Consider the following 16,927-nt stretch of genomic DNA (forward strand, 5'->3'; position numbering starts at 1 on the left):
AACTTTTAGAGTCATAAATCATGTATTTAGTTCATCAGCATCACTGAGAAATATTTAGGCACAGATTCACAGATGTTACAGAAACTTAAAATTAAGTTTCCAAGGCTACGCTATCTCAGCTGTGTCAGCTGTGTATCCGGTTCTCCGTCTGTCTGCGGGCTGTATCTGAAGATAAATATGTGTAATGTTTTCTGTTGCCTCACGGGAATAGTAATAATAACACCTGTATTTTGTTTTTATACCCATGCTATAACCTATATAATCAAGGAGCAAAAATAAATAAAGGAAATAACAAACAATAAAGAAAGATAATTCTATTGTTGCTTATGGATTTCTATATCGGTTACCGTAAAATGGGGTGAGTAGGGATTACGTGGGCAGTTGGGTTATGAATGGGTTGAGGAGGGATGGAGGGAGGTAGGGGTTGAGATGGTATTTTTGGGTCTCTATTGTTTCCCAAATAGTTTTAAATCATAATGTATTGTTTGTCCGAATTTTCGTTAGTCATAATTGGTTTTTCTCAGAAACGCGGAATTTTTCAGGATTGCCATAAAACAAACCTAACCTAACCTAACCTATCTACAGAATAACCTTACGAAAAGCCTGAAAAGTCAACGGTTTCAGTTTTATGACTAACGATAATATGACAAACAATACATTATGACTTAAAACTTTATGGGAAACAAAGGGACCCCGGTATTTTTAGGCCAGACTTATTACATGGTTACTTAAATACTTTATTCTCTTGAGAAGTCAAGCTATAATATTGTGTCTCACTCAATTCCTATCCCCCCTAACCCCGACTAAGGAGTGAGCTGGGATTTCCTACTATTTTGTGTTTGTTCGTTGAATCTATGAAATGAAACGACAGATTGGTTATCATTGAAAAACTCAAGTTCATACTACCGGGACACTTTCCAAGTATGTAAGTATGAATCATCGTGCCACATATAAAAATGAACTTTTATCGAGGTTTGAACTTCTGATTTGTCCCAACTCCTACCTAAATATGTAAACCTAAAAGTTAGTGTGATTTATAATAATAAGATGCTGATAAACGTGAGTCCAAATTATGAAAAAGAATAAAGACTATTTACGTGTTACGGCTCTGACGCAATCTTTTCACATTTAGCCGCTTTTTTGTGATTTATTCTTAACTTAAAGTTTGAACATGTTTAGTAACACTTTTTTTTAATATACAAATAGCAACACTCCTAATTGTACATCGGTCGACCTTATTACAAAAAGCGTAAGATTCATCACCTATGTACAGTTAACAGTGTGGACGATGGTACAGTCGACGTCAAAGGTATGTTTACACTTACACCTTTGCAATAGGCGAAAAATGTAACAGATATCTTTGAAGTCGACGTATTACAATGGGTTCATTACTTTCCTGTTGTAACTTCTATGAAGTTAATTACATCATCAACGCAAGTTGTCGTTCTTTCATTTGTGTTCTATAGCTAATTGTGTACATGTTACCTTGTGGTTACGAATAAACAATGGCTGGAACGTACAATGGACACATCACCCATGCTCCAGTCAACGTGACCACGGGACCTCCCGACACGACCTGCCACAACCGATTGACATAATAAACGGATGCAACCTATAGCCCGTTTTTTTAGCATTAGAAAGAAAGTAAGCGATCATGACCTGTCTTTTTTATTAAAAACACTTTTTAAATAAGTCACAGCAAATATGTAACAATCATTTATATTCTTCTGCTTTCATAAGTAATAGTTACTGATTTTTAAAAAGCGGGTTTCAATTAAAAGACATGTCAAGATCGCTTACCTTTTAGGGTTCCGTACCCAAAGGGTAGAACGGGACCCTATTACTAAGACTTCGCTGTCCGTCCGTCCGTCCGTCTGTCACCAGGCTGTATCTCACGAACCGTGATAGCTAGACAGTTGAAATTTTCACAGATGATGTATTTCTGTTGCCGCTATATATAACAACAAATACTAAAAACAGAATAAAATAAAGATTTACATGGGGCTCCCATACAACAAACGTGATTTTTGACCAAAGTTAAGCAACGTCGGGAGTGGTCAGTACTTGGATGGGTGACCATTTTTATTTTTGCTTTTTTTTTTTTGCATTATGGTACGGAACCCTTCGTGCGCGAGTCCGACTCGCACTTGCCCGGTTTTTTGGTACAACATGTGGCCAACACATTAGCTTTGCCCATTAGCATGCCGAACACGGACCTATGCTATATATATCAATTCAATATTTTCATTTGGATAATGGAAAAATAAATAAAAAGCTTATGTAAAGGCGTCAGGCGCCGCACGTGCACAACGAACCAGCAGCGGTATCGTAAGTCTAATTACTTCCTGGCGAACTCTGCAAAAGTCCGGCTTCCAAACACATTTTTAATCGGCTTATCCTCGCGCTGGATATGCACAAGTTACACAACACCAATAAACATTTATGCATTTTGTTTAACGATACCTTCTTACTTGGTACTGTGATCCCGGCAGGCACTGATCATTTTTACAATGCTCCAAATACTCAAAATGCACATGCTGATTTTAAATGCGAAATGCGTATTTTGATATTTTCACTTGAACACCATTTTTTGCGGTTTTTACGTTATGTGTAGGTACGCAGTGTACGACTACCCACAGGATTCGATAAAAATCCGCTGAATCCGAATGATTCATTCTGTGTTCACATCATTGTTCGGAGTGCAAGTGATGTAAATGAAAAAATCCAACACTCTTGGATTGTTTCACTAGTAAATTCATTTTTCACTTCGAATGAAAAACTCGAAATGAACCGTTTGATTTCACCTTTAGTAAAAAGACGTACAGCCATACAAGTACTTTGAAGGTACTGCCGTTTGTTTGTCATGTGACAACTAAGTAACGAAATAGTTAACAGCCCATATGATGCTACTTTACCGTCCTAGTGCGGTAACTAGTACTGATACGTGCCTATGTCGAAAATTTAAAGGGCCATATGTACACTGTAAAACGTTGTACAATACGCGAAAAGGTAATTTGCAACTCGTGTAGATATAAACACTCCCTTCGGTCGTGTTTTAATTTATCCCCACTCGTTGCGAATTTTCTACTTTTCGCACTTGTATCGTAATGTAAGTATCTTGTATTGTAAGTCGCTGCAACTATCATCTGCAAAGATGCTGTGGCCAATGATGATCGTAATGTACTGTTGGTTTAGGTACCTATGCTGAAGTAGCCTAATGTTAAAAAGTGTCTACGAGCAAAAGTGTGATAAAAAGTAGGTAAGTTGCCGTTCTATAATTTCTTGATTTGATACCAGGAATCTCGAATGTAGGCTGTCTGTGAATACTATGTAGGTGCCTAATACCCATAATTTCTACTACCTACAGCAAAGAGGCGTGCCCTTCAGACACGTGATCAAAATTCAATTAAAAAACATGATAGTTCCACAGTACGAGTCTTGTTAAGTCAGCTGACTGCATTATGTTTTCACTTTATTCTGAATGACGACACTAGACATTCCTTGCATATTCACATCCCTACTACTATTGTACACGCGATGGTTTCTGTCTGTACGTACGTTACTTCTTAATCTTTGAACCAGCGTTGAACCGATAGATGAATTTTCGAATAGTTTGAGTCCCCGAACGACATATTTAGGTTAAATTTTATTACGGAAATGGTCATTCAGATTATTCTACGCCGAGCGGAAGGAAGCTGGTTTAAATATAAAAAGGTAGGTACCTAAGGATTTTAGCCTTGTTTTTACATCCCAGATAGGTACTTTTTAAATGATATGTAATTTAATTGTCCCAATTGTAAAAGACAGAAACTTTGGGTAGCTACATCTTCATGTAGTCAACTCACGTTTGAAGATTCCTCTCTTGTTTTCTCATAATGACGAAAAATCTGCCATAAGGGATATGTGAGGGTCCAATAAAAAAATTCAATATCTGACGAGACTCGTCAAAGGATGGGTGTTGAAAGATTCGCAGTCTAAGTAAGTCTATTAATTTAACTATATGTAGAGATATTTCTAAAATAAGGTAATTCTAAAACTTTCAGATAATTTAAACCGAACCCGGGGCTGGCTGTACACAGCCACCCATTCATAATATAAACGGGTCCGTTATATATAAACTTTATATACAATTATACAGCTACCCACGTGAGGCTTGTTGTTCCTCAAACTCCACGTGTTGCGAGGTCATTAATTTTGATTAGCTTCTCGTTATAACTGTAATGATGTAACAGGAGAATTTATTTATAATCTGATTATGCATCACGTTACTTAGCCAAAGAGCGCACGTGACTTGAATTCACGTTTACGAAAATGTATCTGATTGATTATACTGGATTTTTTTTTATTATGGCCTGAATTCTTAACGTACTTTTAAGTAGTTACGTAATACGATACCGTAAAACGGGGTGAGTAGGTTTCGCTGGGAGAGTTGGGTTATGAATGGGGAGAGAAGGTTTGAGAGGGGGGTGAGAAGGGATTTTAAGGCTACTGCTAACTTAAAAAATAATGTATTCCAATTTAAAATTAGGCTATAGTAATACGCATAATAAAAAAAAATCGATCCAACAATCTTCCAAAATCACCTTTGGATGAAACCTTCTCACCCCAAATACGAGGCACTACGGGGTGAGGTGGGTTTTCCTCTTTATCGTCAAAGTTATGAAATGGAACTACCCAAAATAAAATACAAACTAAAATAAAAACGTCCGGACCAATTATTATATACACCATTCAGTTTTCACATGTAATAATAAAATTTTATCGAGGTTTGAAAGTCAAATTTCACCCAACTCACCCCATTTTACGGTACCATCATAATACAGTGGAACCTGGATAATTGCAATCTCAAGGGACCGGCCAGTTTTTGTCAATTAACCAGGTTTTTCATTTAAGCAGGTCGTGTCAATTAACGAGGTTCAAAAAAACGTTGTGTTAATTATAGAGGTTTTCATTAATAGAGGTTGCGTTCTGACAAATTTCTTTTATGGAGGTGCAAATAACCAAAGTAGATTTACACGCTTACGTTCTGGGTTTCTGGTCTATATATTGCTTCTGTCTATACTTGCACTTTTACACTACATTAAGTACCACTTTATTTTCTTATCATTTGGGTTTAACAAAATCCCTTGAATTGTAGAAGAAAGTTTTATTAGAATGTAGAAAGCATACTTTGTTTTTTATTGATCAAAACTATTTCACCTACTACAGGCTGTGATAGATACCCAATAACTAATATATAATAATCATTGCTATTAAAATATTGTTTCTGCTGTCTACAACTACATTATTGCAATTATAGAGGTAATAAGCAAGACTTGTTTCAATAATAGAGGTAAAAACAAGAGCAAAAATAGCGGATTTTTTTTGCACAGTGTCAATTATAGAGGTCTTAAGTTGCGATGTGGTCAATTATAGAGGCAAAATTACGAAAAGCTCTAAAATCTAAATTGCAATTATGGAGGTTCCAAAATTTCAATTATAGAGGCATTTTGGTCTCAAGGGACCGGGACCGGACTTTTGGTTGCAATTATTGAGGTTTTCCATTTAGGCAGGTTCCAATTAACCAGGTTTCACTGTATTTTATATAACAAACAAAATGAAAGGAAAAGGGCGTATCATGGGCAATCAACTTTTAGACCTACACTAATTTGTAAACATCAATCGAAAATTTCGCTTATAAATATGTGATACCTAAATATATATCACCTTTATATAATTTTTTATACGTAACAAGCGCTTTGCTCTCTGATAGAGCTAAAAAAACAAACGCGCCCGTACATACAAACATAGATCTAATTTTGTTTTGTTCTATATTTAAAACTTATTTCTGACCGGACCAAACAAACTTTCTTCGTGATGAAAAACTTTACTGAAAAGTAATTAAGCTACCCCAACGTCCTTTCTCGCTCTGGCGCTCGGGCGCCGACCGAGCGCGAGCTACGGCTACGAGGCGCTACGACCGCTCAGTCAGACTTCGCTTGCTTGCCTACCGATTTTATTTTACTCACTCCACGACGGTAACTCGTAAGAACAACACGCGCTCAATTGTTTATGCGAATTATTATTTTCAATACAAGTTTGTAAACTGCCGGTGTTTTGTTTTGTGAGTGAACAATATTTTGACAACATGTGTGAGAAGAGAATAAGGAAAATCAAAAAAGGTTAGTGTGTTATTCGCAAAGTACATCAAGTAGCACCTAGTTGGTTTCGCATAGTTATTTAACTGGATTTAACCTGAACACCGAGTTGTGGCACTGACCTACCGCACATTAAATGCTTTCATATTAATTCACAAAGCATGATAAATGTCTGTAAATATGAATACCAACAGAAAACCTTGGCATAAATTAGGTAGGCATATTATTCTTACATTGTTCGGATGTCAATATAAACAATAAATTTAAATTGCTATGTTTATAAAATCTACCCTGTAGATAGTTCATAACTAGGTCAAAGACCTCTTTATCAGGAATGTAATCGGTATTGTCTGGGGATTATGACATATTTTACAGATATGCCTAATATAAACGGCTAGCTGTAAAAATAAATCTTCAGTAGATAGATTAAGATAAGTCGCTGCACCTGTAGCGAATGCCCTATAGGTAATACTAATGAATCATAGATAATTACGTGTGTCAGACATCGAGGTAATACTAATAATATTCTATCAATGGTGTCAAAGATGCTGTGCTAGTTTCAAGTATATACCAAAACAACAACTAAAATAGGTAGTAGTTACATACGATACAAGTGAGAAAATTAGGCATTTCGCAACGAGTGGCGATAACTTAAAATTAAAACACGACCGAATTGAGTCTTTTAAATCGACAAGAGTTGCGAATTACCTTTTCGCACGTGTATTGTACAACGTTTTACATTACATACCTATGGCCTATGATTTTCGACATAGGCACGTATTGTGCTCATTACCGCACTAGGGCGGTAAAGTAGCTCCATATGTACCTACTGTACATTACATTTATACATATTCTTTTATTATCATGAAGACCCTCCGGTAATTTATTACATACATTTTAGTAAGTAATGTAATAATTTTAGCCTATTTACGATGCACTTCTTTTCAACCACGTGAGGGACTGCGTTATTATTTTCCCCCGTATTATATTTACAGGAAAAGGAAACATACCTAAATACAAGATAATTATTTTGTTACCGCGAATATTTCAAAGTCTAAGTACTTCTTGCTTAATCACATTCAAATCGAAAAGAGATCCTGTCTCGTGTCGTGTACGGCCTCGCGGAGGCTCGCTCACGTTCTAGCTACTCGTATACAGAGAGCACAAAACCTATATCACAGAAAGTTTATTCCATACCTGGGCAGGGCATAGTTATTGCACAATGTATTAGAACAAAGTAGAGTGGACTTTCTGTATTTGTTTATGTTGTAGCTAGCTAACGGCTGTGGCCGCGAGCCGGCGAAAGTTCGTTGAACCAGCGACGTCATCCTTGACTCACATACTGATTGTATTCGCAGCGTTGGAGTACAATTGTAAATCATTTTACAAAACTAAAGTTGCTTATTATGACCTCGCTATTTATTTATCCGTATTTCAACATTTTCAACCAGATGTTTTTAGTCAGATATTCTAAGAAAATGTAGAAAGCCGGCTCTGCACCGAAAACTTTGGCTAAAACGAACTTCATTATAAGCTGGGAATGTCAGCATCTAGTAAAACATTATAGGTACCTACACAAATAAAACAACGTTAGGTAGGTACTTACCTACGACACAGTATTCAATGTTTACGCCAAAAATGTCAACATAGTGAATATTATGTACCTACTTACATATATGTATTTTTAAATGCGCAGTTGAACGCATAATTCTATGTACATCCATTCCTGTCGACCATATTATGATAAGGATGACAATGACTGAAAAAGTAGTAGGTAAGTATTTCTTGATGTCTTAATAGGTGCACAGTTTATTCACACAAAGGTCGCAAGTGATAAATAAATAAGAAGTAATAGTACTTAGATAACCGCAGCGTACTACGTAGGCGAACAACACGCGAATGCGAAGCGAAGCGATGCGGCGCGAGCTCAACCAATCCTTTGCTACCTATAGAAGTTTCCTCCGTGGGCGATCTCGTAGCGAACGCGAACGCCTTGGGCCCGCCACGCCGCGCCGCGTTCGCGAGTTGTTCGCTTACGTAAGACGCAGCGTTAATAAATACTATTTCAATTTCTTTTTATTTATTTATTACTTGCAACCTTTAAGTGAATAAACTGTTCATCTATCAGACATCAAGAAGTACCTACTTACACTACTGTTACTTTTCTAGCCTAGACATATATACAATGTAGAGAAATAAGTGGCTGACTGACCGGAAATATATAATAATCCTTATCATATTGTATGATACATCCACCTCATACATAAATATAATCAATGATTTATGTAAGTATATCACCTCAACTCACCTCGCGCCTCGGTAGTTGTGTCTGTGTAATGTGTACCTATTGACCTTTTTTCCATTGTCTGCCGTTTGAATGGGTAAGCAAGAAAAAATATTCATCGGTACCTGACGAAAAACTTTCACATTGTTATTTATAATACACACGTAGCGTCAAATTGCCTAGTACCTGTCTAGTCTAAAAGAATAAAATAAGAATATTATGCTTATTAACTGTAATATGAAGACATAAAAGTTATTTACTGTAATCATCCTAGATGACACACTTCATAAATGTTTACAGTATGCAAAAAAATAAGATAATGAATACACACTAAAAAATCATGCTCATCAGATATGTCTAACACTTTGCACATAGGTATGATATAATTCAACTTATTTTACTTGCTAAAGCCCCAATAAATGCGGCAATTCTCACCTTTTCGCGGTTACTTATGGAGAGCCTGTTGAGAGCCCTACACTTGAGTAGCAGTGAGTCATGTAAAATTGTTAAACCTCTTTTATATTTGAAGCTTCATTACAGCGGTTTTTATTATTGAGTTTAAGATCCAGATAGACACTTTGTAGGTTTAGATAAGAAAACCATACAATTTGAAGTGAAAATGGACAACTACAATTCATAAGTACAGAAAAAAGGGTCATTATATCATTTGTACCCCGTAGCCCGTACCTACTTGTGATATGAGAACTTTAACAATTGTACTAGCATATGGATGAATCTGGTAGATAACAGGAATCATTAAAGCCTTTATAAGCATGACACAGAAGACCCAGAAGATGAAAACAATAATATAAGATGCCCCAAACAATTTCTAACATGTAAAAATGTATGCAGTATATTAGCAGAAATAGATACCTGCAGACATGAACACAAAACACGTATGTGCAGGCAGCTGTAGTAAATATTCCTACGGCAGCTCACGTGGCTCTGCCATACGTTTGGAGCATCGTGTGTTTTTGTTGGCCACTTTTAAAAACGCATGCTCGCACATAACGTGACTTGGGAACCTCATATATGAATACAAGGATGTAGTGTAGGTACAGTCGGTGACATTTATAATCCACTTTTCTGTTAGTATTAAATTAACCAATTAGGGTAGCATCCTATAGAAGTGCCTCCGTGAGGGACGCGACAATATTAAAAACACGTTTTAACATTTCCTGACAATATACCAAAAACAATTTACGTAATTTGGTCGGGTTATTTGTTGCCCACCATAAACCATACTAAATGTATGGTGGGGAACAAACAAAAAGTGAGATTGTGACAAGGACAAACAATAATACCGCTTTCTCTGCTACTCCTACTGAAAGTTCTATAAGTGTATCTCGTTCGGTCATATTATTGTACCTCTATGAGCCGGTGGGAACCTACGACTCCTACGAGTATTGTTATTTGACCCATAAACTCTAGGCAGTTGAAGGTCAGAGTTAAGGATGACTCACGCTAGACCGGGCCGTGCCCGGACAGAGGCGTCCGACATGTTATTTTCTATGACGGCTGATCGGTGATCACGTGGTGCTTTTCATAGAAAACGAAGCGCTGGAAGCTCCGGCCCCGCCCCGGCCCGGTCTCGCGCTCTGAACCAGTCAATCAATAACTCATACTCTGCTTTTCTTCTTCATTTTCATTTCTTATAAAGCTTCCTGATAGAATAATAGGTACATTTGGCTATTCAAGTCAACTATTTTCAATCAATACATTTTTTTTACAAATTAGGGCACATGTATTCGGACGTCCGATTCGGTTTAACTAATATTTATGTAGTTACTCGTGAAGTGTCGATCAATGTTTTGTTCAATGTACAGGTACTTTAACCCGGAGAAAAGCTCGGGCGCTGTTAGACGTTATAATTGATATGAATCTGAATTTCAGAGCTCATAATTATTAGTGCAGGGTCCGGTCACCTCAGTTTCTCTGAGAGATGTAGAGATTATTTTACCTTTTCTCCAGAATATATTTATTTTTTTAACTAAAGATGTTTTGACAGTTTATTTATTTTATATTTGTCTGTATTTATGTTTTATATACAAATTTATGATGCCACTCTCGAAAAAAAATCAGTGAAAACAAACGCTTACAAATTCACTCATGGGCTAAAACAAAATCTCAAAATTTTTCTGACTTCGAATACTTGACTTTTTTGCTTTTCAGACTTTACAGCCGAAGTGGAGCGTATTGTAATAAATAGCCCGTGGCTTAGGTAATTCACTTCCTCGTATCTCTAGCGCGAACTGTATGTGCAAACATTAGCTAGTGTTACCGGCACCCGGCACGTTGGCCCGCACATGCGCGCAGCCACGTTGTGGCAACGTGATGTCGAGCCCGATTGGCCCAGCGCCGCCTACGGCCGAAAGTGCAATTTTATAATGCCGATTCTATTTATTATTATTCCTATATATACATTACTGTGCAGCCAGGCTTGCTTATGATAATAATCCCTTCTTTCGCGTGATTTATTGAATAAATCAATCTGTGGATAATTTCCATTAACAGGTTATCTCGCATTTAGGTGAATACCTGCGCTGTTTGCTTAATATTGAGCTCCATTTGAGTAGTTTACAATTTCTGGTACTGTAGCGGCTCTGACGTAAAATTTGTAGATTTTATAATATATGCCCATCGGGTAGGTATCTAAAACTGGTACGATTTTTTAAAGGGCACCCGTTTTACGTACACGAGTCTAACATATCAGCAATTAATAAGAATCAATTTCTTCTTTTTCAGGTTCAAACCTTATGCGTCTTAGAGAGGCGAGGCGCTTACAGCGGCTGCAGCGACTGTCGTCGCCGCCGGCGCCCGAGGTGCCCCGGCCCTGCCAGCCGCAGCCGCTCCCGCCCAGCAACAACGGAGGTCAGAGCAGAGTGCTCCTAGAACTCGCCTGGAAAACCGTCGCCCTCATGCACAAAAATAGGATAATCCAACAAAAAATTGTAGCTCTACAAAAAGAAACTACAGAATTCGTCGCTTCAGTCATGAATAACCCTGAGAATAAGCAGCGGTACATGGAACACCTCCGCGCCTACAAGCTCGCGCAACAAGCGCAAGCGCAGCCTCCTAAAATTGAAAACAGCAATCTGCCGTTAAAAGTTGAACCAACTGTATAAGTAATCAGCTTTGCCTGTCTGTATGACTGAAGCGAATGTACGAGTGTAAATAAATGAACCGTCTATTTTTAGGTTATGGATGTTGTATTTGTCATATATAATTAAATTTGAGTTTTGAACGTTCTAGATATAAACTTGCGTTATTAGCCATCTTTCTAACCATCGGATTCCAAAATTATTACATATACATTGAGACATAAAGACATAATTGTTGCGGGGTTCATTAAGGTAAGGTGGGCCAAGGCCGATATGCCAAATTTTGATTCGATATTCTATCAAACAAACGTTTGTATACAATAGCAATATCAATAGATATAAGTAGTGTAAGTTTTGAACTAGTATCATAGGTAATAACTACGATTGAAAATATGAAATCGAAAATTTCACATACCTATAGGCCTTGACCCACGTTACCGTAACACTAACATGAGTGTGGATTTATAAAACAGATCAATGACAAGTGCAAGCGAATGTCATTACAGTATTATGCAAAGTTTTATAGAAAACTAAGTATACTGTTTTATGTGTTCAGTCCGTAGTCACTGTAAACAAAAACTGCCTCCGTGTTGTTGTGTCACGATTGAACTTAGTTAACACGCTTATAGTAGTTTCAGAATATAAAACCTCCGTATTAATAGGGGTTTGTGCACATAACATATCTAAGTACACCCAGTTCGAATAGCATTGTACTGGCTAATGTGCAGTAGACTAGTAACTATGTTAATTACTTATAATTTTAACGCGTAGTAGACTTTACTTACGTTAAGGTTACGAATACCTATATAAGTATTATACTAAATCTGTTTTGACGTTAGATGTCGTAATCCGATAATTAGGTATCTTATTTGTGATAAGGGAGTTGTAGGTATTTGTAATATTCAGTTCTTCTGGACTTCAATTAAGAACATATTGGTACCTTTCAGCAATAATGTTTTAATACAGTGTCTTAAAAAAATGTTGTGGATAATGGAGGATAGGTACTAAATACTTCTACATAGGACTAGCGTTAAGATTCTTTTGAGGTTGTATCTAACATAAGAGTATGAGGCTGTTTAATTTAAAAGCGTTGCGGGGATCTTCGTACCTAATATGTATTTAATTGTATAGATATACAACTTACATTTAAATTAAAAACTTACAGTTGTGAATTCATTACGACATGAATTAATTTCGAGCCTTTGTAAATACGACATCAATGTTTATTTTATTATGGTCGTAATTTAAAACTTATGGTACGAAGACGTTAGAGGTATTGTTAATACTCTTAAGGTAATGTACCTATAACGTATAGGTATGTAGGTAGGTATTATAACATTTATAACTGCTGGTCCAACCACCAATATTTTAGTTTCTTGTGTCCCTGTAATAAATTCATTTAGGGCTTCATTTTACTTTAAATGTAATGTCAAATTTTGACTAAAAAATATAAAGATTTTCGTATAGGTATAAAAAACGTAAAATATTGTTTCAAATGTATCGCGAACTTTTTGTCTTTAGTGTACAAAACAAGAGAACCTCAATGACTCATTAAGTCATTAATAGCGTCGATAAGGAAAACTTAGTTTGACTTGGATACATGCGCACGTTGCTGAAAGCGCGTTTGATCGTCGCTGCCAAGGTGATTCGCTATTTATTTAATCGATTTGCTCTTAAGACTGTACTAAAGATTCAGACTGTTTAGCTCCATAGAACACAGATGCTTGGTAGCGTAGGTACATATCCAGGAACGAATTTAGCAATTTATATTGTATTAGGTACATACATGATCATTAATTTAGTAAGTAATTTATATTTATACAATTTTAATTCTTGCAATCTACATGGGTACAGTCAGCATCAAAAGTATAGTGTATCCGACTATGCGCCAAAAGTATAAACCTACCGAACTGTAGATGGCAGACACTTTTGGCGCGTTTTTCTAGAACTAAGCGGTATTGAAGCCTAATATAAAATGATAAACAAAATTTTAAGTTCATGTAATATTTTCCACTTTTAAATATTTGATATTTATGTACTTTAGTTTTGTTCCATAATTTTATTCATCTCTTAAGTTGCCTTAAATACTAATACATATAATCAAGGGAAACAAGAATTATTTTATCCTTCTCACTAAGTATTGCAACAAAAAATATATGTGTTGCATCAAGTTAGATAACGGGTACCTACCTACTTATTTAAGCAGGTATTTGTTTGCCGATTCTTAGATTCACAAAGTGCTTCATTTAGCTCATAAGAATATTTTTGTCAAGGAAATGTTGTATGTTGTGTTTAATTCAAGTATCAGCAAACTGTAACTATGGCCTGACAAGCCAATTTCCGTCAGTAGAAAAAACCAGGCGCGAAGGGTTATCGTCTTATAAAAAATAGAATTTCGCGCCTTTTTCTACTAAAAAAGTAGTTTGACAGACTATATTTTATAATGTAGTATTTTCCCATAAAAGCACAGATCTTAGCACCATCAATTGTGTTCATTTTACACTTACAGTAGATGTACCTACCTACTTACATTGAATGTATAATATTCACAAAATTTTGAATTGTGGTAGACAAAATATAAATTGAGCCGATTGGTCATAAAACTTTATCTTTATAAATACAAAAGGACAAAAGAGGACACTTCGTCCATATAGCAGGAATAACTAGTCATGATAATTTGTGTTTTTGGGATAATATCGACACGTTATTAAGCAAATGAAACTTATTTCGACACAAGTATTTATTCTTTACTTTGAAATTAATGTTTCTTTACATAAATGTTTTTTTTAATAATCTTCGAATTTAAAAGTTGGAATACTAGTAAAATACAACTTACAATTGACAAATAATCAATCAAACATAGAAATTTAAATTTAGAAAAGTAAGTGGGATTTAGATTGTTTAGCCCAGGTAGGTAAGCAATACCGGGAGTTATTGTTTTATTGTCCTATTGTAAAATAGCCATTAGAGATAGAGATAGCATTCACCGGCTCAATTTATTTTTTGCCTGCTATACCTACGTATTAGTTTCGATGACGGTTACGTGTATGTTTTTTACCTTGTGTTTGAGCGCAGTACAACTGCAAACAAGTAAGTACACTTGTGGTACTGGTACGTAAAAAAATTCAATAAAATCGCGCCTAAATATCGGGCCAGTTGCACCAACCACATTTAGCGTACTGATTAACATCACTCAGCTTAGAAGTCAGATGGTCTGTCATCGACGTCATCGTCAAAGCTTTCGCAAAATTTTATTGACGTTGATCAGTCTGTTAATTGTGGTTGGTGAAACTAGCTGGCCCTTGTCGAGACTTCGCCGAATGTGATTGTTAACAAAAGTAAAGCGAAATTCCATACAACTGGCGCGAATAGGTACAAATCTAAGTTTTTTGATCTCATGAAAAAAAATACGAAATTCGTACAAAAATTACACATTATATTATGCTTTTAATGTACGTGAATGTTACCTAAACAAATCTATTATGTGTGGTTTGATTAAGATTACAATGGAATTAAACTAGTCTTTTTAAATGTATAATATTTTGATTTTTTATTCTAACCTAATATCCATCACAGAAACCCCTATTATTATTATTATTTATATTATGTTTTATATGGGCCTTTGAGTGTCGCTTCGACCAAGCTGTGATCTATTGTGACGGCCCTTTAAAGTTCATTACTAATGCCCGTTGAATCCAGGAAATTCCAGATTCTTTGGGCCGTAATGCTCTGTACTCTGTACCTCATAGGGTTCCAGTATATGTCGCCCTAGGTAGGTACTTCTTTTGGACATTAGTGGTCCGCAGGAGCAGAGAATGTGCATAGCAGTCTCCTCTGACTCTTGGCAGAACCTGCATGTCGCATCTTGTTTTTTCCCTAGCTACCCCTATAAAGGTGCTTCAAGTGTAATAGAGAGATTTCGACTGGAATACCACGATTCTGATAGATGGTTCTTATTGAACTTCAGCATAAGGATCCTTCTCTGATGGAAAGCCATCTGTTACCCTTCTCTGAGTCAAAAGTAGTCTATGTGGAAACCAGCATAGGCTTTCCTGCCAAACCCTATATTTGCGTTAAATTCTTGATTTTTTTTCTTGGACTTTAAGCCCCCATTCGCACGACAGCTTTTTCAACGCACGTTAAAAAAGCGCTTGAATCTGTCCGCACTCTAAATTCGATTTAATGACCAAGGCTTAAAGTCGAAAATCCAACAACGCTTGATAAAAAGCGCCACTGTGAATATGTCGCAGTAAGATAGATAAAGCCGTTATATAGTTATAACCCTAGGGATATAATTATATGACGTAACATAGTTATATGAAAGCGATTCATTACTATCTTACTAGGTATATAACTATAATACGGCTTTAGTTTAGTGATATAGTTATATTACTGGATTAAGTTTAGTGATATAGGGTGAGGGCACCAGTAATGGACACGGCACCAATTATGGACATTTTTTACTTTGATCGAATTTATTAAGTAACTGTCCCAACATTTTTCAACTGGCAACACTAAAGCATAACCAATAGACGTTTGAGCTGTCATTTTGACACATGTCACCAAAATCAGCCGTTTTGTTCTAAGATGGCTGCGAAGTGAAATCTCGTTGCGGGCGGTGGTCATAAAAATCCGTTATTGTTGTTGAAATCGTTAAGGAGGTGAGTACATATTTGTGCATGGTGTTATCTTGTGTTATGTTGTAATGAGATTTGATGTTATTTTTATTGAATAATACTATATTGCAAGTAAATTGAGCTAAGTTGAATATGTCCAATCACAGCAATAAGTTTTTTGTGGGGTTTGTTCATTACTGGATTCGATATTTTATGAAATTCAGTAATGGACAAGTGTCCAAGCTTAAGCTTTTTATTACTTTTTTAGTTTATTGTGTTAAATTATTTAATTTGTTGCACTAAACATTTGAGTTGAGTTGATTTTGTGATTGCTCTTTATTTTCCAATAATGGACGATGTCCATAACTGGGTATTTTTAGTTGTCCATAATTGGGCTCTTTGTTTTGTCTTAGATGGATGGATAAATGTGGTCGGACTGCAAAAACTGCCAGGCTAAGGCGAGGCCGACCAAGCCATACGTCAACAGGTTTATTTTGCTATTATAATCCGTTTTTATACATCCTATTTTTCGATGAGGCAAATAATAGCTGTCACGTGGTACCACAAATTTGGTCGGACTGCAAAAACTGCCAGGCTACGGTGAGGCCGACCAAGCCATACGTCAACAGGTTTATTTTAGCTATTATAATCAGTTTGTTTAATTCTATTTTTTGATGAAGTAAATTGTAGCTCTCACGTGGTACCACAAAATTGGTCCGACACAGGATCCTGCCAACACAGGATTTGGCCGACCACTTTACTTTTACTGTCCGCAAAGGCAGCTATCGT

The 16,927-nt window shown here is 36.2% G+C and overlaps 1 protein-coding gene across 1 annotated transcript in view; it reads left to right on the plus strand.

The window, feature by feature from the left end:
* Positions 1-15,060, plus strand: part of LOC134667670 (uncharacterized) — a 115,764-nt gene extending 100,704 nt beyond the window's left edge. Inside the window, exons 2-3 of the mRNA XM_063525093.1 lie at positions 6,096-6,161; positions 11,167-15,060. Coding sequence (XP_063381163.1) covers positions 6,128-6,161; positions 11,167-11,546 — 414 coding nt within the window. The 5' untranslated portion in view covers positions 6,096-6,127 and the 3' untranslated portion in view covers positions 11,547-15,060. The remainder of the gene's footprint in view (positions 1-6,095; positions 6,162-11,166) is intronic.
* Positions 15,061-16,927: the final 1,867 nt, after the last annotated feature.

This window comes from Cydia fagiglandana, chromosome 1 (genome assembly GCF_963556715.1).
Source record: "Cydia fagiglandana chromosome 1, ilCydFagi1.1, whole genome shotgun sequence".
NCBI lineage: Eukaryota > Metazoa > Arthropoda > Insecta > Lepidoptera > Tortricidae > Cydia > Cydia fagiglandana.